At 40.6% G+C, this 21,349-nt stretch overlaps 1 protein-coding gene across 2 annotated transcripts in view; it reads left to right on the forward strand.

Annotated features, from left to right (window-relative positions):
- Positions 1 to 21,349, forward strand: part of septin4b (septin 4b) — a 52,941-nt gene that overhangs the window by 20,964 nt on the left and 10,628 nt on the right. The window contains exon 1 of one of the 2 annotated variants that reach the window (XM_028573549.1): positions 16,080 to 16,154. The exons of the other annotated variant lie outside the window; for it this stretch is intronic. Coding sequence (XP_028429350.1) covers positions 16,119 to 16,154 — 36 coding nt within the window. The 5' untranslated portion in view covers positions 16,080 to 16,118. Of the gene's footprint in view, positions 1 to 16,079; positions 16,155 to 21,349 lie in introns of those variants that run through there. 2 annotated transcript variants of the gene reach the window in all.

Here is a 21,349-nt window from a genome sequence, read left to right on the forward strand (position 1 = left end):
AGCTGTTCTGGAACTGAAAACTCAGTTTCCATCTCAGGGTAAATCAACTCCGAGATCAGGGTTAGACTCAGAGTTTGTTAAACCTCCTTCCTGAAACGGACCCCTGGTGCACTCCATTTACTCTGTCAGCCTTATTCCTGAACATAATGTAAAAGTAAATTCTTTACACTCTTTATCTTTATCACTCCTACAAGTCAGCATTTGGCTTCATCCAATAGCTTCATCCACATTTTGGAGGTGCACATCAGCTCCTCTGTGATTTTTTTGGAAATTGATGCAGTGGTTTATGCGTCTTTCATTGTAGCGTTTTCTAAATCTTTTAATGGAAATGATGCAACCAAAATCAACATACAGTGGGGGAAATAAGTATTTGACCCCTTGCTGATTTTGCAGGTTTGCCCACTTACAAAGAATGCAAAAATCTACAATTTTAATCATATGTACATTCTAACAGTGAAAGACAGAATCCCAAAGAAAATTCCAGAAAATCACATCATATGAATTTATTAAAATTGATAACCATCTGATGAGGAAAAACAAGTATTTGACCCCCTGGACAAACACCATGTTAATATTTTGTAGAAAAGCCATTATTGGCCAGCACAGATGTCAAACGGTTTTTATAGTTGGTGACAAGGTTTGTGCACATTTCGGCAGGGATGTTGGCCCACTCCTCCCTGCAGACAGCCTCCAAATCATTCAGGTTCCGAGGTTGTCGCCTGGCAACTCGAATTTTAAGCTCCCTCCAAAGATTTTCAATCGGATTCAGGTCTGGAGACTGGCTAGGCCACTCCAGAACCTTGATGTGCTTCTTCTTCAGCCACTCTTTTGTTGCTTTGGCGGTGTGCTTAGGGTCGTTGTCGTGCTGAAACACCCATCCTCGACCCATCTTCAGCTCTCTCACTGAGGGAAGGAGATGTCGGTCCAGAATTCCACGATACATGGCCCCGTCCATCCTCCCCTCAATACGATGGAGTTGTCCCGTCCCCTTGGCTGAAAAGCACCCCCAAAGCACGATGTTGCCACCACCATGCTTGACGGTGGGGATGGTGTTCTTTGGGTTGTACTCGGTGTTCTTTGCCCTCCAAACACGACGAGTTGAGTTGAGGCCAAAAAGTTCTATTTTGGTCTCATCTGACCACATCACCTTCTTCCAGGCCTCTTCTGAGTCGTCCAGGTGGTGAATGGCGAACTTCATGCGGGCCTGTACATGTTTCTTCTTGAGCAGGGGACCTTGCGTGCGCTGCAGGATTTCAATCCATGACGGCGTAGTGTGTTACCAACCGTTTCTTTTGTAACTGTGGTCCCAGCTGCCTTCAGTTGATTCATCAGTTCCCCCTTGTGGTTTTGGGATGATTCCTCACCGTTCGCATGATCAGGGACACCCCACGAGGCAAGATCTTGTGTGGAGGCCCAGACCGAGGGAGATTGGCGGTGGTGTGGTGCTTCTTCCATTTCCTGATAACTGCACCGACAGTTGATCTTTTCTCTCAAGTTGCTTTCCGATTCTCTTGTAGCCCATCCCAGCCTTGTGCAGATCAACAATCTTGTCCCTGATGTCCGTAGAAAGCTCTTTGGTCTTGCCCATGGTAGTGATGTTGGATGCTGGTTGTTTGGGTGTTCACAGGTGTCTTTTATACAGGTAACGAGGTGAGGCAGGTATATTTGATGTAGATAATTGGTTCGGATTGGGGCTGTGTCTTAAAGAAAGACTAACTGGCTTGTAGGAGCCAGAATACTTGCTGTTTGTCCAGGGGGTCAAATACTTGTTTTTCCTCATCAGATGGTTATCAATTTTAATAAATTCATATGATGTGATTTTCTGGAATTTTCTTTGGGATTCTGTCTTTCACTGTTAGAATGTACATATGATTAAAATTGTAGATTTTTGCATTCTTTGTAAGTGGGCAAACCTGCAAAATCAGCAAGGGGTCAAATACTTATTTCCCCCACTGTATGTAGTAACCAGAGGTGTCAAAAGTATTCACATTCATTACTCAAGTAGAAGTATAGATACTAGGGTTTGAAAAGACTTTTGTAGAAGTTGAAGTATCAACTCAAGCTTTTTACTTAAGTAAAAGTATAAAAGTACTGGTTTCAAAACTACTTAAAGTATAAAAGTAAAAGTAATGTAAGGCAGAGATCTTCAACAAGGGGTCCTCAAAGTCATTGCAGGGGCCCTCCAAATTATTGTAAATTTTTGAGTATTTTTATTATCTTTGAGTCTTTAAAAATTAAAATGCCTTAACATAATTCCAACATATTATTAGCAAACATAAATTCCCACTGATGATAAGCTTACTGGCCTATAGGTAAGGTAGTCCCTAAGATATCAGCCCACAGATACAGTTAATCCTAGATTTACTGTGCCACATACAGTATGTCACATACAGTATGTAACATTAAAATATGATTTATAAAATCATGCCAACAATTAATATTTTAATAGCTTATGAAAAAAGGGTATGTAAGAACGCTTTAGGTTGCCCTAACTGTTATTGTAGGCCCAGTTTAATATGCAACTTAATTTCATACAATATGTAGTAGGTGGCCCCTGCTACATCTCACTTTAAGTAAAGGGGTCCTTGGCTTAAAAAACATTGAAGACCCCTGATGTAAGGGGGAAACAATGCCATTAAGGACAACAGCTTAACCCCAAAACGTTAGGACAAAATTATATGACTATAATAATGTTATATTAAAATCATACCTGCAAACTCAGAAGGGCTGAAAAAGGTGACACATCTCTTCTGTGTTTTTCAGACAACGGCAGCTACAGGCTGGTGTTACAATCGTCTCCAGTGAAATACAGACACACTTTACACCGTTTAGCTCTCAGCATTTTAACTGTGTTTACTCCAGCTGCTAGCTAACCGTAGGCTAACGTTAGCTGCTGCCAACTGTAGTGTTAACTAGCGTCCCGTGCGGCGATGTTCAGTTCCCTCTAACGTCCGTTTTCGGAGCATCAGAGAGAAGCGCAGGCATTTAAGTGGCACCTAAATAAGGCACCGAAATCAGCATTGCTATTCGGTCCGGTAGATAACGGTCGTTAAAGCACCGGTGGCGAATTAGTACCGGGTCTGTGCAGGTTTGATGGATCGCGTACAAACCAATAGGGTGTCGGAATGACTATGTTTATACTTCTCATCCAACCACAATCAAATTCACTCTCTCCGGATGGAGCGATCTGGACAGGGTTTTTTGTGTGTGTTTTTTTTTAACGATGACGAGCCGGAATGAAAACAAGCCGAACTGAAATATGAGTAACGAGGCTATTTTTAAAATGTAAGGAGTAGAAAGTACAGATACTTCCGTGAAAAAGTAAGGAGTAGAAGTAAAAAGTATGCTGTAAAATAATTACTCCAGTAAAGTATAGATACCCAAAATTTTTACTTAAGTAAGGTAACAAAGTATTTGTACTTCGTTACTTGACACCTCTGGTAGTAACCAAACTAGATTAACTTATTATATTATTATAATATGCAACACGTTGTTTGGTTGCGTGATCAACAAGTTTTTAGTTTGTATTACATTTTTCATTACATTATGTGCAGTTATTTCATTTTTTACACTGTGTTGAAATGCTGTGGAAATTTACCTTAAAATGTATCTGGCAATAGTCCATTTCTTCAATATTGAATATAAAAACCCAGACACCATCACAGCCTTATAATTTCACTGGCCACTTGTGATATTAGTGGGTAGATGGGATTTAATTGATTTCTCCTCTAAAATAGCTGTGGTTTTCTTTCCATTACAGATGTGGCTGACTGGATTATTGTTATTAGCGAAGCACAGCTGCTGGCTAGACGATGGCAGCTTTGTCAGCAATCTCTCCACTCACACAGAATAGATAAATAGACACAGCATCAGTTAACATGTACAAAAACACACAGTCACACACATCTGGAGTTTACAGCTTAACTCTGAGCCACACAGGCCTGACTGTCTCACACTAGTTTAAACAAATATCAACACAGGAGCGCTTATTCCTTAGTCACAGATGGCCTGCATGAACCCAATATAGCCCCTACCAGATTAATGTCTGTACATCATGACCCACACAGATTATCCACTTAAAATCCACACATACAATGGGTTAAGTAATGGACGAGTGTCAGTTTGACAATAGTTCCACCGTCTTTGACATCATTACATTGTGTTTGTTGTCCATAGCATAGTTTAGTGTGTGACTGTATTTACAGTGACAGTAATCTGCTCTGTCCATTCTTGAGTGTGTGCTTCAGTCACTTTGTAACATAAATCTGCTATTTTTGGTTTATGGCGATTATACTGTGAACATCTGGTGGAATGACTTTTTTGAGTGCCACAGTGAAGAGCTTCTGCAACAGATGCAGAAACAGAACACTTTCTACAGTGCTGGAAGCCTTTGGCTATGTACACTTAATCTACTTTATTATGGTTATTATAGCCATATTTAACTTAGGAATGTGAACTTCATAGGCACACTGTTCATTTTTGTCCTTTTGGGGTCATTCCTGCGAAGGAAAGAGTGAACAGAGCCAAAAGAAGAAGAAAAAACAATGCTAGTGGATAGTTATAAGATGCCATTTGATTCTGGGCCTCTGATCTTTGGATCTCTGTGCATCAGTCTCTGCATTGCTCAAAGCTTCGGTTACACTTTACTAGAAAGTACAGTATCTACATAAGAGTGACATGACACTGTCATGAACATGTCATAAACATTATAAACAAGTCATAAACGTTTATGACATAACGCTTCTTTACCGTTGCGTGTTACCGTTTTTTCTCTCCCCGTCTTGCTATTTTCTTGTCACTGTTGTTAATTCCTCTCCAAACTTGCCCTTCACCCACATCCTTCTCTCCACATCACTGCCATAGTGGCTCAGTCCCTGCTGTTCCCAGCAGCCATGAAGAACCCAAGGCTGTTTAACAGTGGAGTTCCTCACTCCATTCAGCTTGACTCAGAACAGAGTGTTTCTGACTGCAGCTCCCTTAAAGAGGCCCAGATGAGTTGAAAATATCTCTCCTGGAGGAGGTCTGTGCAATTTAACATTGCTTCTATGCCAATTGAAAAGTTATTTATTGCCCAGGTTAAAATTGACTTTGTCTTCAAACTCTGCAGCCTTGTTAGGATTGTGTGTTTGGCATTGGCTGTTAAATAACATCATTCAATGATTAAGAGGAAGGGAATCAAAGAAAACTGCACACAGAAATGAATAGTACCTGATTTAACTCTGCATTAAAAAAACATGTTTTCTCTATCATTAGGACTCCTAATTAATTATTAACATTGAACTAGTACTCCTAATTTAGGAGTACTAGTTCAATGTTAATATGATAATCTTTGCATTCTAAATGTGTACTCAACTGTACACAGGTCCTCTCTGGTGGTGCAATGAGCCATTTTAAGAATGAGGATGATTTTAAGATAGATTTTTATGTTTTTTCCAGAGAACTGTGGCCATGACGGTTATTGACTTACTATTGGCAGTCAAGTAGCTCATAATATAAGGCAAATGTCTGACATTTATTGCTCAAGTGTTTTCACATCTGCAAAAATCCCAATATAAAACTCTGTCTTTCAGTACATTTACTTGTGGTCAAATCAAAATGTTGATGTTGAAACACTGTATTTCCACATTAAAGGTTGGCAGCTTTAATGGGTTGCCAGTTGAGCAATCACTTTGAACTTTGATTCAGCAGATATTTATTTACATGTTAACTTCAACACCAATGAAAAATAGTCAATGTACCAACAAAGATTAAATTGATAATAATATCATAATTGTCATAATGTACAGCACATTTTATAATCCATTTCCATGTGTTGTCTCTGGGTTTTGGGTTCATCACGCTGTGTGAAACCCTGCACAGGTGTCTCCATGTCTGTGCCATTTCCTTTTTGACGCTCTTTTGCCACCTCGTTTACTTGAAGTGTGAGTGCTGGTGACGCACACCATGTGCTATACATAATTTCATGCACTTTGATTTGGATTCAAGAATCGTGCAGCACTTAGAAATCTGCCGCAGTACTCTTCTCACAGCTCTGTGTGCGCTTGTACTGCCTTTTCTTTGGTTCATAGATAATTGAACCATAAAGCTCAGTGGAAATGGTGACAGTGAATATTTTAGCACAACTGAGGCTACAAAAATGAATGTAATCAGCAAAAGGAAAAAAGGTTCCAGCCCACTCAACACTGTGTTTTACCTACAGGTCCAGTGACAAGTTTGAGCTTTAAGGAACAGGAGTTCTAACTTTGACATTGAAACCATCAAAGTCTGTCAAACTCACCCTTAGCTACTCTTCTGTTCATGTGTAAGTGAGGGAGCTGGCTATGCACAGCCTAAATAAATATTAGCATGCCCCACTGAATGTACCCAAACACTCTAGTCAGGGCAGCAGTTACCTAAACAAACCAGAGGTTTCTCTGCAGCTTTTAAACCGTATTGGGTAAGCTTAACTTGTTGCAAAAGTTGGTTGTAATGATCCCACCGCAGCAACCTTGAATCAGTTATTTGCTTTAGCTTTCAATTATTCATAAAAATATGTAATGTGATTCTGAGATTAATTACAATATAAAATAAAAATTCCTATCAACACTATTCCCAGGTATCGAGAATATGAACATCTGTTCTACAGCTGGAGTAAAACAGAGGTAATGGATTTTCTGTAGCAGACTTCCAAAACATGTTATTTGTTCAAAATCAGGTTTATAAGTACTTATCATAAAATTAGGTAAAATATGCCACAGCATTGCCTGTGTTCGATACTGCAGCCCCAACCTGTTTTCTTCCTGACGTCTGTCAGTAATCCTGAACCACACAAAGCTTTTCCTTCCTCCTTGTGTCTGACCCTCACATTTAAGCAATTATTTCCCTTTTCTCCTTTTCCTCTATCGCTGCTCCTTTTGCAGCAGAGCACCAGCCAGTCAAGCCGGGATGCAGCATGTGTCCGTGTGCAGCATTGCGTTATTAATGTCTGCCTGTAAGACTGTGTAGCTCTGCTGGTTTGTCCGTACAGACAGACCTGAAGCAGCTCACAGTTGGTCGCTGTCCTCTACTGGGTTGTGTGTCTGTCTGTCTGTCTGTCTGTCTGTCTGTCTGTCTTGGCCATCTGGAGAATGGTAAGTGCAACATATCTGCATTGTGATGAGAAGTGAGATAAGCGTTCATCAATCTGCTTTCAGTTTTTGACAGTCTGATGCTCTGACCAGTTGTTTACCTGTGTTTCTCCAAGCACGGTGTCCTCCGAACCAGTCAGGAGCCTTTATAAGGAAAATTGTGTTTTTAATTATGTGTGAATGACTGTCTGGAGTCACTCTGTCTACTCTACCTGCATGTCGTGAGATTCATGTGTTCTTGCTAGCAGTGTTACTGAGGTGAAAGGGATTTACAGTAGTGAGAATTGGGGCTTTTTCATGTGTGTGGGACTGCTCCTGGCAGTTTAATTCCAGCTATACAGTATAAGGCAGCTGTAAACCAGATTCGGAGGCAGAGGAGTGTGAATCCCATATGAAGGGGTCGCATTAGTTAGCACAACGTATGTGTGAGCTGCTGAAGTCACTGGCATCACAGATGAGTCAGTTGGCAAGACATCCAATTTGTGTGTGTGTGTGGGGACTTGTGTTGAGGTTTCCAAGCTTTTTGTGTGTGTTTTTTTGTGGCTCTTGGTGTGTTTGGGCATCAAGATTAGAGAAGAGGATTACATCCGGTAGGAAGAGAACAGATGGAAAGAGGAAGGGGACAATTATGTGTAGTTCATGTTGGAGCCCATGCCAGTCTGGCACCACCCCAGAAGTCACTAACACCATCTGTTGAGGGTATAAATCACGGGTTGACTCATTGATGCATATCTCTGAATCCTTATTAAGTATTATCAGAAATCTATTATTCTGTGTTTGTCATGTAAAAGAGTTATCTAAATGTAAATGTTACCTTTTTTTAAACTCAGACTTCAGACTGACTGAAACTGTTTAACAACATATGAGATCAGATACTGTTAAAGGTACATGTAATGTTTTGAGTTGATTCTTAGCAAAAAAACCTTTGTTCTTTCACAAATATGTGCTCATTCATGTGTAGTTACTTCCACCAACTAATCAAAATATTGTCGTACACGTAGAATCTGCCATTCAGAATACATACGAGCGAGTCGCTCGAATGGCGGCAGCCATGTTGCGCCTCCATCTTTAAAATATATTAACCATACATTAGCCAAAGAGAGTCATACCTCCGCCTTTCAAACTTTTACACTCTGTGGCACCTTGACGAATGCCAGGGGGAGATTACTCGCGACTGCCAGCAGATTTGAAAGCCTGTTGAAGATGGAGGATCACACCTATTCTCAAGGACAAGTAACTGAGTCGCCAAGGAAGCGGAAAAGAGAATTAAAACGACAGCACGACAGGCAAAGCAACAAGACTGAAGTTAATATTGGAGTGGCTTTTCCAAGATGGAAAGAGCTCATGAGGAGTAAGGATTTTAAAAGGGATGCCAATGTTGCCTGCTTTCTTCTCGACAAGTAATTCAGCCTATTTGTGTAAATTGGCTAACTATAGCATGGTTGTGCATAACGTCGTGATTTCCCTGGCAGACAACTCGCCTCATGCAGTTGTAACGCAGACTAGGCTACAGCTAGAACAGCTGCCTGGAAACAATGGATATACTAACAGCTAATTTCGGTTTCATTGACATTGTTCATACTGCTCAGAGAAATATATTAACAACACAAACCTCCGTTGCTTCTCTCCTTTGTCTTTGAAGGGCTTCCACTCTCTCCTCGTCATCTTTGGAGAGTGTCTCTTTAGTTTTTCTTTGCCTAGGAGGTCTCACCGATCCACTGCCACCGGATCTGTCTTTTGGTTTTTCTTTACCTTTCCCTCTTCCTTTAGCTTATTTTCTTTATTCATTGAAGCCTCTATGTTTACAGGCTTGTGGTGATGCGCAATGTGCTATAGGTGCCAAAAAAAATCTATGTTTGGTACTGCCAGTTTGTTTTGTTTTGTCATGGTTCATGTGTGCAATAAACATTACACTTCATGAGAAAAAATTTGCGGCAGAGAATCGTGATATCAATTCTAAGCTAAAAAATTGTGATTCATATTTTTCCCCGAATTGTGCAGGCCTCCTGGAAGCCACGTTAATCTTGGAATAATACGGCCACTGTAGGAGTTAAAACGCGCTCTGAATGGGAGGGGCTAGAAAGTAATATTCAGTTGGATGTCCTATACAATTTCACCGCTAGACGGGAGAAATTCTTACACAATGTACCCTTTAAGGACCACATGGTGGAAAATCAGCTCTGGTTGGCTCATTCACAGGTAAAGCCCAGAGGCAACAGCCATGTTCCTCCAGCCTTTATAACCGCTTTTAGCCCCAGCATGTGGAGAGAATTTCCAAACTAATAACCTGCTCATTAGGCTAACAGCTTCATAATGCTGAGCACACAGGGACTCCTCATGTGGTGTCTGGAGCATCACTCACAGGCTCTTGTACGCTCAATTTGGGGGCTGCCGCTTGTCAATCAATGATGCTGTTTAGAGCTTAACAATCTTTGACGTACAAGATCAACAGCTCAGTCACCAGGGAGATGACCCCAGGCGGCCCAGGAGGGGTCATATGAAAACCAATGCAGTTTCGCACTTCACAAATATTGGATCCAGATGAAACATCATAGTCTTGTTTATTTGGGCAAGAAATGTTAAACTATTGTATATTTATCTCCCTAAACTTTATTTATGGAAGTCTACACACCAAAGGATGTCTATCTGGTGGATTTCTATAATAGTGCTTAGGATTTTACCCTCACACACTCAAGTACTTTATGCTTTTATAAGATTTTTAATTTTTTTTTTTTTAAGATTTATTTTGGGGGATTTTAGGCCTTTATTGTTATAGGACAGATGGAGACACAAAAGGCGAGAGATAGTGGGAATGACATGCAGCAAAGGGCCGCAGGTCGGAGTCGAACCCATGGCCGCTACGTTGAGGAGTAAACCTCTATATATGGGTGCGTGCCCTACCAGGTGAGCTACCCAGGCGCTCTGCTTTATAAGAATCTAACAATTTCAAATATCAGACTTGTTGTCACTTGAAGTAACACTTTTGCTGTTTAGTGTTAGTGAAATAACTATTGTGTGATGACTGTACCAAGAGTGTACATGTACACTGACCATCTGCTTTAAGGCCTGTTGTGTGTTCAAGTGTGTATGTGTGTGTTACATCGTGCTCTGACCTCAAACATTCTTTACTGTTTAAGGCACAACCACATTTGTGTCATTAACACAGCAGTCTGAAGACTGTTTGTGGGATATGTTATACCTCTTGTTCTGGTATCAGAGAGAGACATAATCTGCAATAGCGTGCTTTGTAATATATAATATACTTCTTCCTTCTATCTTTGAAATCTTGTCCTAAGAGACAATCTGAGTTATTGCAGATGTTGGGGCTTTTCCTGTGAAAGGACATTATGAAATGAAAATGTTCAGTGCTGTGTGATCCTATATTTGCTGACCAGCAAGTTTTAACATCGTCAGCTCAGCATAGTGATTCCTGTATACCCCAATGGCAGAACACACTGTAGACTATTAACCAGGACAAATGTTTTATTAAACACACCATCTCTCAACTTTTCAAAGATAGAATTACATACAGATTACACTGTGGAACTGGCCTGTGATCTGTACATGCTGTTGATGTTTCATTGATTATGTTGATGTCCTAATCTCTGAAATTAACAGATATCATTTTGTTTAGTAAAATCCAACTACATTTGAACAGAAAAACGTAACTCCAGTTAAAATAGGCTTTAAAAACAATAGCTATCCACACAGACCTCAATGAAACTTAATCGAGCACTTCCACACATCATGCCCATTTCAGAAGAAAACTCTGCTCTCTACAATGACATACGATAATGTGTTAATGGAAATGCTCTCAGGAGGCCTAGTGGGAGAACACAGTATCAAAAAATAGGAAAACAGGTGGACTAATTTTATCTATAGACACTATCTACAGAGAAGAAATCTGAAACCTTAAAAAGAATTTTCCATGAGGTAACTCTTAAATTGTAAATGGACACCAATGGCAGTGAGTTACCATGCAGGAGCATTTGCGGGTTTAGTGTCTGACACTTTGATGTGTTTACAGTAGAAGCCAGGAATCGAACCGCCAATCCTGCGATTAGTGGATGACTTGCTCTTCCTGCTGAGTCACAGCCGGCTTAATTAAAAAAGGGATTATTCAAGGTGATGCTTCTAGTTGCAGAGATGGATACTGATTAGATTGACACTGGTAAACAGTTTTAAAGTGCACAGACAGCTGCTGGTTTGGGTTGCTCATTAAATTCTTTAGCTCTGAGATATGTTTTTGGTTTGCTTTTTAAGACATTCAACAAAACTTTGGGAGGCCAATCTCAAATTTGACAAAATAGGGCAGATAATGTTAATGTAGCAGTAAGTCGGCAAATTGTTAAACTTTATAGAATAGATTATCTCCCAGGCATGTGTTTTGCCTGCAGTGCAAACTTACACTTTAATCCAAAAATGTTGTGCATATTGCACATGATGTAATGAACAGTCAACCTCCAACATTGCCTGCCCTGAGGACTGCCACTTGCGCTTTTTTAATCTACTGTTGCAAAAGTAATGAATCTGAGAATAGTTTAGTGACTTTCTGTTTCTTTCCACTCAATTGGCACCTTTATCAAGACAGGAAAACCCAGTCCAGACACTGATGTAATTTCTCTTATTGAATCTGTTCAAGACACAATGCCAACACTGTTTCAGCAGATCTGTGGCTCTGACTTCAGACATCACCCTCTTCAGCAGCACTGTGATAAGGCCAGGCAAGAGCCAAAAATCACACAAGGTGGTTTATGTTCATGTAATGTGAAAGTTACACAGGCTGGAATTCAGTGTTGCAGAAGCGAGGCCACACAGCAACCCAGTGACTTCCTTTCACCAGGGCAGACAGAGTTCACCGCCAAGCAGATGTTGAGCTTGTTTTGTCTGCAGACACTTTTTTTCTTGCAGGTGTCGGTTTTTCTCTGTTCTGTTAGGGTGCAACACACCAGTCTAACTAAATACTAATAACTCCTTTTCTAGACTGGATCCAAGTCTGTTTGTTCTGTGGAACCAGGCATAAAAATTCATGGTTCTCATTTTAAATAATGGCTGAGAAATAACACTCTGCCAAGGATGGTGGAATAAAAGCGTTCAGGGGAAACCAAACCCGTTGTTGTGACTTCTGAAGTGTAATTTCAGCTGCCTGTGTGAGCGTGTCTGATTTTGATAAGCTCTAAATTTGCTCTCTATTTTAAACAACTCTTTCTTAATTTAGCCACGTTATATTATACCATGCATTATACCTTGCTAATGATGCAGTTCAGACTTCTCATACTGTTGGAGAAGATTACAAACAGAACAGTGCAAACTGAGAATACAGTTCATATGGCCATAATTACCTTATTTTATGCTGTTTTCCCTCGGATTCCTTTTGATTTGATATGTAGTTCTCTCATGAGTAATAAGTAAAATAGAAGAAAATGTAGCTAAAATGATCTTGGGACAGATTTTGGGCCGGCTGGAAGTCACACTCTCTGCAGGCAGAGCATGTTCATGTGGGTCAGTGGCCATACAGTCTGGACAAGCCACAGGTGACTGCGCCTGGCATCAGCTATGTCCCTCTTAAACCTGTAAACCTTTAGATTACTGTTGATTGTAATATACAGTGTGATTAAATTATCAAAGGAATTCCTCAATTGTAATCTGGAAAAGCCTCTCCCTTTCTTTAAGCCGTCCAGCAGAAAACACCCCCCTCTCCAGACCCACATGAGCCTTTGTTGCACCATGCCACCTTTTTAGGGGGAGGGGGGAACAAAGTGAGAAAATTCTTTAGCTGGTTTCCAACAGGAATTGCTCTGCGTCAGATAAAGAGCCTTAATTGAATGGAGGAGGAAGTGTAGGAAGTGTAAGTTCAGCAGATCCAGCGTTCCTAGCTATTGTTGAACAATATTTATGTTCCTGCATAGATGGTGAATATCTGCTTCAGAGGGCGTCAACATCCACTGACTGTTACTGTACTGTTAAGACGTTTCATCCAGCTTCTCAGACAGCTCAGGAGAAAATGTATATCTAATTCAAAGTTTCTGCATATTTTCTGCATATTTCCTGTTGGCCTCAAACTACACAGGTTTTCATTCTTTCCTGGATTTTCCTCTCAAGTATTCACTTCCACAAAACACCCTGCTGTAGAGAAAGTCACAGGACTGCTCGTGCTTGGGGTGAAAGTTGTTGTCGTGTTCAGTGCTGGTGTGTACAGTATGTATCTGCAATATTGCAAGATTAACTTTTATTGGAACGCGGTATTGTGGCGATATAATCATAGTTACTTTTTTAGAAAATTCTGTAGTTTTGATGAATCATGCCAAGCAAACTGTAATGAAAAAGGTTTTCTGATGTAATGCATAACAGCAGCACACAGTTGATTGCATTCAAATTGTATCTGATCTTATTTTTTTTCATATTGTAATTATATATCGATTACAAGACAAATCTTTTTATTCATAACTTAATTTAATTTAAGCCCTATTTTGGGTTATACGACTGCATGTCTCTGAGCATTTAGATCTTTGATGATTGAATGTTAAGGTTGTGAATAATAACATAGGCCTTTTTCACAGCATACATTTTGGCATGTCACAGTAGGAGAAGCAGAGATGTAAATAATAGCATTACTGACAGCTGGAATCCCTTTAGCTGCTTCTGTTTTAGGGTCCTGGTATTCTCTGCCATGGCTTACTGGATAGAGAAAAGCTAAATGCTACGTATAATACACAAAGACTTTTATGCACATCTACAGCTGTACAACTATAGTCCAGCTGTTTTTTCCCCAGTCATGAGCAGCAGGTGGCACTACCCTCCCTCCACTGTCTGCAGCATCCTTTGCAATAAGTAAATTACATTTTTGTCTTACACAGCTCCACATACAGTCATGCTTTGTGAAGATGCAAGATCAGGCTCCTCTCTTAATTTGTTGGCTGGGGTCTTTTTTTAATACCAGCGTTTGTTGGCTGCAGATGCTGGTCTGTGCGCAGTGGATTTTATCAAGGAACTCATTTTGGCCCTGTTGGACCCGAGCCAGACGACCTCACAATGTAAACAAAGAGACATTTTAATTACGACCGGCAATGTGATCCTCACATCACCATAGACCGTACTTTACTGTTGTGTCTGTACTGGTGTGTCTGACCCTTGTGTGTGTGCAGGCCAACATAAAAGTTAATGCATGTACATGAGCGTGTCTGTGCGTGCAGCCTGAGATTGTATATGTAAAGCCATCCATCCCTTGGGCACTGTCAGCCCTTTCAGACAGCCCATGATAATCACCCTCATGATGAGGACCAGCCAAAGAGGATTAAAGCAGACCTGAAGTCGTTTCCCCAGACACCATCTTTCCTTACAGGAAGTAACGTCTCATGTCTGATAGCCTACATTCTGTCCCTCTCATCGAGGCCAATTCTGTACATTTGTCACATTAAGAGGGGGGTTTAAGTGATATTTGCCTACTGTGTGGTTTGTTAGACTGGCATGTCTGTTGGCCTGATACTATTTGTGTTATTTTCTGTCTACTACTTACAGTATGGTAGTTATTACTGTTGTGTAAGTTGGCACACTTTGCAGTGCGAGCTATTAAGATTGGGATCATGTTACGTTTAGTTCTTCCTGCCATAGGCAGAAAATGAATTCTCAGCTGAATTGTGCTTCTGTTTTTTCTCCCTTTTTTTTCTCATGTTAAACTGAAAGACTGAACTGAACATCCCAGATACAAGCTGAGCTTTTCCAACTAGATCTCTTTCTTTGTGGATAAGACAGTGTTGGGCTGTGGTAAGTCACTGGGACTGTCACAGTCTTCTGAATGTCTCTTTTTACAAGTCATACAGTATAAAGCTGAGAGTCATTGAGCTTATTCACTTCTGGACAAGATCCAAAGCAATAACTTAATCACAAAATCCTCGGTATTATAAGACTTGCAAAGCACTGAGATCCATCAAGATTAATGGAAAAGCTTTGTTGCTTTGGCCCACTTAAGAGAGTGTGTGTGTGTGTGTGTGTGTGTGTGTGTGTGTGTGTGTGTGTGTGTGTGTGTGTGTGTGTGTGTGTGTGTGTGTGTGTGTGTGTGTGTGTGTGTGTGTGTGTGTGTGTCTGTGTGTGTGTGTCTGTGTGTCTGTGTGAGAGTGTGTGAGAGTGTGTGAGAGTGTGTGAGTGAGATAAAAAGATTATTTGTAGCATGTAAGCCACAAGTCACCTCTCCTCCCCACCATGGACACACACACACACACACTGATTCCTCTTGTACTACTCTGGCCCTGGTACTGCCAGCTGGGAGGTCTGGGTTGGATGTGACGCCCATTGTAAGAAGTTATGTGCACACTGCTGTTGTGTTCCTCTGATGCTCAGATCCCAAATCTTTGATTTTTGTAATTCTGATTTGATTGATTCATGTTTCCCCATCTTTTATTATTCCATTCGTAGTTAATGTCTGGATCAGTTGAGACCTAAAGTATTTAAACTCTTCATTCATACACATTGTGTGCTAGTGACAAAGATTTCGTCAGTGTGTGTGTATGATCATTTGTGTGTTGTGATTTCACGTGTGGCTTTAAGATTGAGGGCACGACAGGCTTGTTGTAAGGCGACAAGGCAGATGTTGTCAAGCTCCCTACAGAGTATCACCTCCTCTGAAGTCAGGACGTCTCTGCAGACACAATCTGCCGTCACTTCAGCTGCAGCTCATCTGCATATTGGCTGCAGATTGGCCAAAACACGAGAGCAGGGTGGAGCTATTGAAATGCTCTAGATGCAGAGTGGCACAGATCAAAGGTGTACCTGTTTAAAAAAGACATTTCAGTCTAAGTGTGCGAGGGTTGGGAGAGTTGTAAAAGAAAACTGGGTGCCATCTGATTGGTGATGCAGGGGAAATAGGTGTGCTTATATAACGTGGGGTGCCCTGAAACTAAAGAAGTGACACTCAGTCGGGAGCTTTCCAAAGGCCTTTTTTTTGTTACAGGGTTTTGTCTCTTCTGTAGCTGTCGGGTGAAACTAAAGGAATACCACTAGTTCTGAAGGGATAATATGGCAGCAAGTTCAGAAACAAACAGTGATACAGAGGTATGTGCTCATTGCTTTCCTTACAGCTGACAGTGCATCTCTGTTTGTAGCTTACTCTGTTTTTTTCTTTCTAACCATCCAACATAGTTGTCTGTGGCTGCAGGTTTCCCTGTGCACTGCATATATAGTATAGTATACACAAGCTGGACCATTCACATGAATGCATGTGACCAGGCTCTGTGTTAAAATATATACATACTGTATAAGTAATGACAATGTTCTGCAAAGCTACAGAGAGGAGTATCTGTTTTCCACATGACTGCAGAAAACAGTGGAGTTGAGCTTTTCCCTGCTGTCCCTCTCTAAGATGTTAAAGCACGCATGTATTCAGGTGTGACAGCTTAATGCATTGAGGGTGTGGTGATTGTCGTAGCCTCTGATGGTGGAAGACACTGACAGGAATACATTTGGGACGGAGATGCACGAATCTTAACTGTACTGGCATCTTTTTATCTTCCTCTCACTTAAAGTAAATAGACTGGTAATGCACAGAGAAAGTGTAGGTCCTAATTATGTTTTCTGTGACATTGAATATGTGGAGTTTTGGTCATGTGGAAATGTGCATCAGCTCTATAGCTGTGGGAGTATGTGGTGAAGGGGGACTATTTCTCTATCTCTGTACTAAGCCAGCTTCACACAGAGCCCTGCTATAACTATCCAAACAACCACAGCATTCACACAGAGTGCACATGGCTCACTTCACCACCTGCTACTTACCTCGCCACAAGGGGAAACCTCACTGGTATTCATGTGCATTCCATCATTCACTTTTTAAAGAGGAATAAACACAAGAGCGTTGTTTATGGTGTGATTGCCTTTGAATATCCACATTTATAATCATGCCTTTTCTTGAAAAACTGTCTAAAAGGAACAGGAGCTTCAGATCACGGTGTATGACAATTGGTAACTGCAACCCCACTGTATGTACCGTCTCCCTCACTTGACCAGCATACAGTTAAGTAAGCATTCCTGCCTACTGGGGCAAAGCCTGCCAAGCAAAAATGATTTAACATTTTTTGAATAATAGCAATAGTAATTGTTGTAGCTGGATTATAATAGTCTCTTTTGACTGCATTTCCTCCTGAGCTGAAATATGCTTTCATCATGTAAGGTTATTAACAACATGCTTTATAGGTTCTTTATGACTTCTGGCAGCTTCTGATTGCATTTCCCATGTCATACAGGTCGCATTTGAAGTGGGCTTTCCCCCGAGAGCTGTGTTTCATGCAACAAATCCTAATCCATTAGCACTGTGGCAGCCAAACCCACTACCACGATCCAACACTAACAAAGCAACAAAGTCAACCACACAACTTGTTTATGTTGAATTGGGTTTCATGTCCTTCAATTGTTTCTCAGGGACTACATGGGCTTTAGTCCCATCGTAAAATATGTCCTACATCTCACTCTGACATACTCAAGAGGCTTACAATGGTCTCTTTGATATGCTTTGACTGAAAAGGGGATTTGTTTCTGTAGTTTTGCAGCAACCTGTCATTTGCCCCTCAGCCTGCTCATTAAATTTAATTAAAAGTATTGGATCCCTTGGTACTGAATTGTTTATGCAATAAACTGCTCTGTTCTGATCCAATTGCTGCTTTAGCCCCACTTTCCTCAATTCACATGACAAACCGGACATTCCAGGCCAGCATCTCCTCTAGGAGATCTTAGATTGGGCACAAGATGAAGTTCAGCATGTGAGTCTGTTAAGAGGCATCAACACACATGTATTGCAGAAAATGCCACAGAAGCAGCTGTTGAGAAAGAAAGGTATGTTGTCATTATTTAAGACTTAACGTTCCTGTCCACATACCTTTTGTTTAATGGCTCATGTCTCATTTATTTGGCTATGTAGAAAATGTTTGTAAAGCTTTAGTGCGTAACTTTTTGATATTAATGAACGTCCGTTCCATTCAAGCCATTGCCAAATGAGTTGCTACAAAGCTGTATTTCTCAGTATGGCTATGTTCAGAAGATTGTGTCGTCCGGTGACTATCCCGCGCAGAAGCTCAAGTGAAGATTATTACCTCTTCTGAAGAGTCCATCATGTTTTTTTAATCCTCCGTGTCCTTCTTGGTGGAGGGGTGGGGGCATGTGCGCGATCACGGAAGGCTTGTATCATGTGGACGCACCGACAGTGTTGTTGTCATTACATAGAATTCCTCATGGGGGCGACAGAAACTACGCACTATAGCTTTAAGTATTATGAGAAAAATACTTTAAAGCTAAGTGCACTTGAGTTGTCTCTCTGTATATGAAGGCTTATTTGTCACAAAGTAGTCCTAAAGTGTTTTCGTGTTTTTAGCTCGTCGGAGCCATTTCCAGCCATGTGTCTCGCTCAATGGCCTCAGTTGCTTTATGCCACTCTGGATCTGAACCAGCCACACTGTGGTTTTACCTGGTCTGAGGCTTATTTATTCTGTTTCATCGCTGCATGGCATCACTGCTGATAAAGGTTTCTTATTAGTCACAATGAACTAACCCTCAAGAGGAACTGAAATGTCAGTTGGACCAGTTATGGAAATTGTAATTGGTTCAGGTCTCAGCTGTGACTCGTTCCAGTGGGAGACTCTGTGTGGCCGCGTAATGGAAATTTGTGAAATTAATGTCGGAGCCCATTAGGTTTTATTTTTATATATCGAATACTGTTTTCACATCATCTAATTTAATATAGCAGAATAAGGATGAGGGAGTCTTCTAAATAATTCTCAAACAAAATTAAGCCACAGTTTTTTTGTTGTAAAAGAGGTCAGAGTTTTGGATTATTTTGTTTGTTGGTTCTCTTTCCAAACCTTTAATCGACTAACTTTGTTGTTTTATTTTGAAAGGAATGATTGTGCATAATATGGGATTTAGATGTTGGGATGCCTTACCAGAGTTGCATTGATGTTTGTATGGCCAGTCAATCATATGTTTAATAAGTTTATTGATTTATCTGCTACACACCTGACTTTGGTTTTCTGTTGGCTGTGGTCTGGAAGTGGCTGTGTTTTTCTGTTTGAACAGGCTGACTTAAAGGAAATACCTGCGTATGAGACTTGTAGAAGGGTGTTTTTGCTGATCACAAACACACATTTGTTGTTGAATAGTACATGTTAGACTTTGGATGACATTAGTTCTACATTTGACACTTAACTATTATGTGATATACTGTATACTACGTTTTTGTCTTATTTTTTGGAGAGTTGGCAAGTTACAACACAATACCCTGCACAGTCAGACTTCCACCTGGTGGATCTGTGGAAAACTGGAGTTTAGTGAGTGATGCAAAAGAGCAATTCAGTGGGATTAAATTCAAGCAAAAGATCGAGTGCTACTGCTTCTGTGTGACAGGAGAAACTCAAATGGCTTACTAAAGTTCTGGACTAGTGGAAATGTTTGCATGTGGAAAAGTGCACACAGTAGAAATCTGATCAAATCTCTCTTCTGAGTTGAACTTCTAAGATTACTGAAGCATAATAATTCTCCCATATCCTTTTTCCTAAGGAGGGAATGCTAATACAAATCTCAAACCTGAGCTTTTTCCTACTTCACGCAGCTGTGTGCCAGGAACACAAAGTAGCTCTGATTGAAAAGCATGATGTCACAGATAAAACTGCTTTCCATAACATCCATCTTGGTTCTTCTTGTACATCATCTTTCTCGTGAGATCCATTACATCTTCTTTCTTTTTTTCTCTTCCATTCGACTGTCATGAGATCAACTATAGAGCTCAAAAGAAAATTTATAGATTTTTGGCCACCTGCAGGCAGGCCTGTATAAAAAGGAAAATGAAAGATGCCATTAATAATTTAATCCCTTCCATTCTCGAATGCAGTAAAACCTTTTCAGCTGTAACTGTGTTTTTTATTTCTCCAAAGTCTTAAATATCAAGACTAAAAACATCGTGGACTAATAACCTGACTGGTTCAGTGGGAGAGGAAAAGGTTGCACTGTGTTCTGTGTGCTTAGAAGCATGTGAATCTACTACCTGCAACCAGTAATGCCTCATTGATTTAAAGAGATACCCAGATATTATGTAGATATGTGTGGCTTATAGAAGAAAAAGGTACCTTAAAAGGTAGGGTTATCATTTATGAATGCCACTGAAGGAAAGTGGTTTAACTTAAAGTACTATACCTGGTGTGGCTGATAAACATTTATCAGAACTGTGTGAGTGGTTTAATTCCAGACATTTTGTCATCATGGTGCTCTGTGTCTTGTAAAGACAAACATCCCGTAGAGTCGATAGTCAGATTACATTTTGGAGCAACTTGCTGCTTAAATTTGCATATGAATGAGGGAATCTACTTAATGCTTAATGTGGTATGTGAAGACAAGTACGTTGCCATATAAATAGTTTCTAATTAATTCATTTATTAGCTTAATTGTGAACTCATTAGCATAGCGGGTTATGTTTAATATATCATTTGTGATTATGATGGGACATAAAGTAGGTCATACATCTTAACATGTTGGTGGATAATCAGGTTGGACTCACTATACAGGTTTGTTATAACTACTAAGCCATCAATGTGAAGTTATGTTGGAGTGTGTCTGATGCAGTCACGGCTAATATTAGCCATGGAGAATCATAGGTCTGAATAGCGTTGTCTACATATGTTGTGTCATGTCTGATAAAGAGCTTTACTGCTACAACTTGTAAGTAGATTCAGCATTAGAGCATGTACTGTACTTGTTGTGAAGCCTGTGAACGGTGACGCATGGCTCGTCAATGCTGCTGATCAGTTCCCGGGGGCGCTGAGTGGCTCGATGGGGCTGAAGGGTGCTGTGTCCTCTGGGATGGAGGCGTATAAATGCTGGAGCCTCTGCTTCTTGCTGCATGCTGGAAAGTGAAGGGGCATGAAGAGCAGTGTACGCAGAGGCAAGAAGAGGCTTTACACGCTGATAAAAGGTACCACAGGTGAGGCACTGCAAGACAGGAGGTGAGGCTCCGTGTAGATGGAGGGTGGGGGTGAGTTTGTGACAATACTTGTATGATCTACTTTTTTAAAGGAAAGAAGGCGTTTGGTTTTAATGTTGTTTCTGTATACGCTGCAGTTATGATTTGAGCAAAACATTCCATCTGATTTTGACAATCAGCTTGCTTTTTAACACCAACATCGAGCAAAAATGAGGCAATTGAATGATAAACCTAGCAGTTCTGCTCCACAGTTGTCAAAGCTTTGCAATCGACCATCTCTTCTATGTAGGTC

This window comes from Perca flavescens, chromosome 3 (assembly GCF_004354835.1).
Source record: "Perca flavescens isolate YP-PL-M2 chromosome 3, PFLA_1.0, whole genome shotgun sequence".
Taxonomy (NCBI): domain Eukaryota; kingdom Metazoa; phylum Chordata; class Actinopteri; order Perciformes; family Percidae; genus Perca; species Perca flavescens.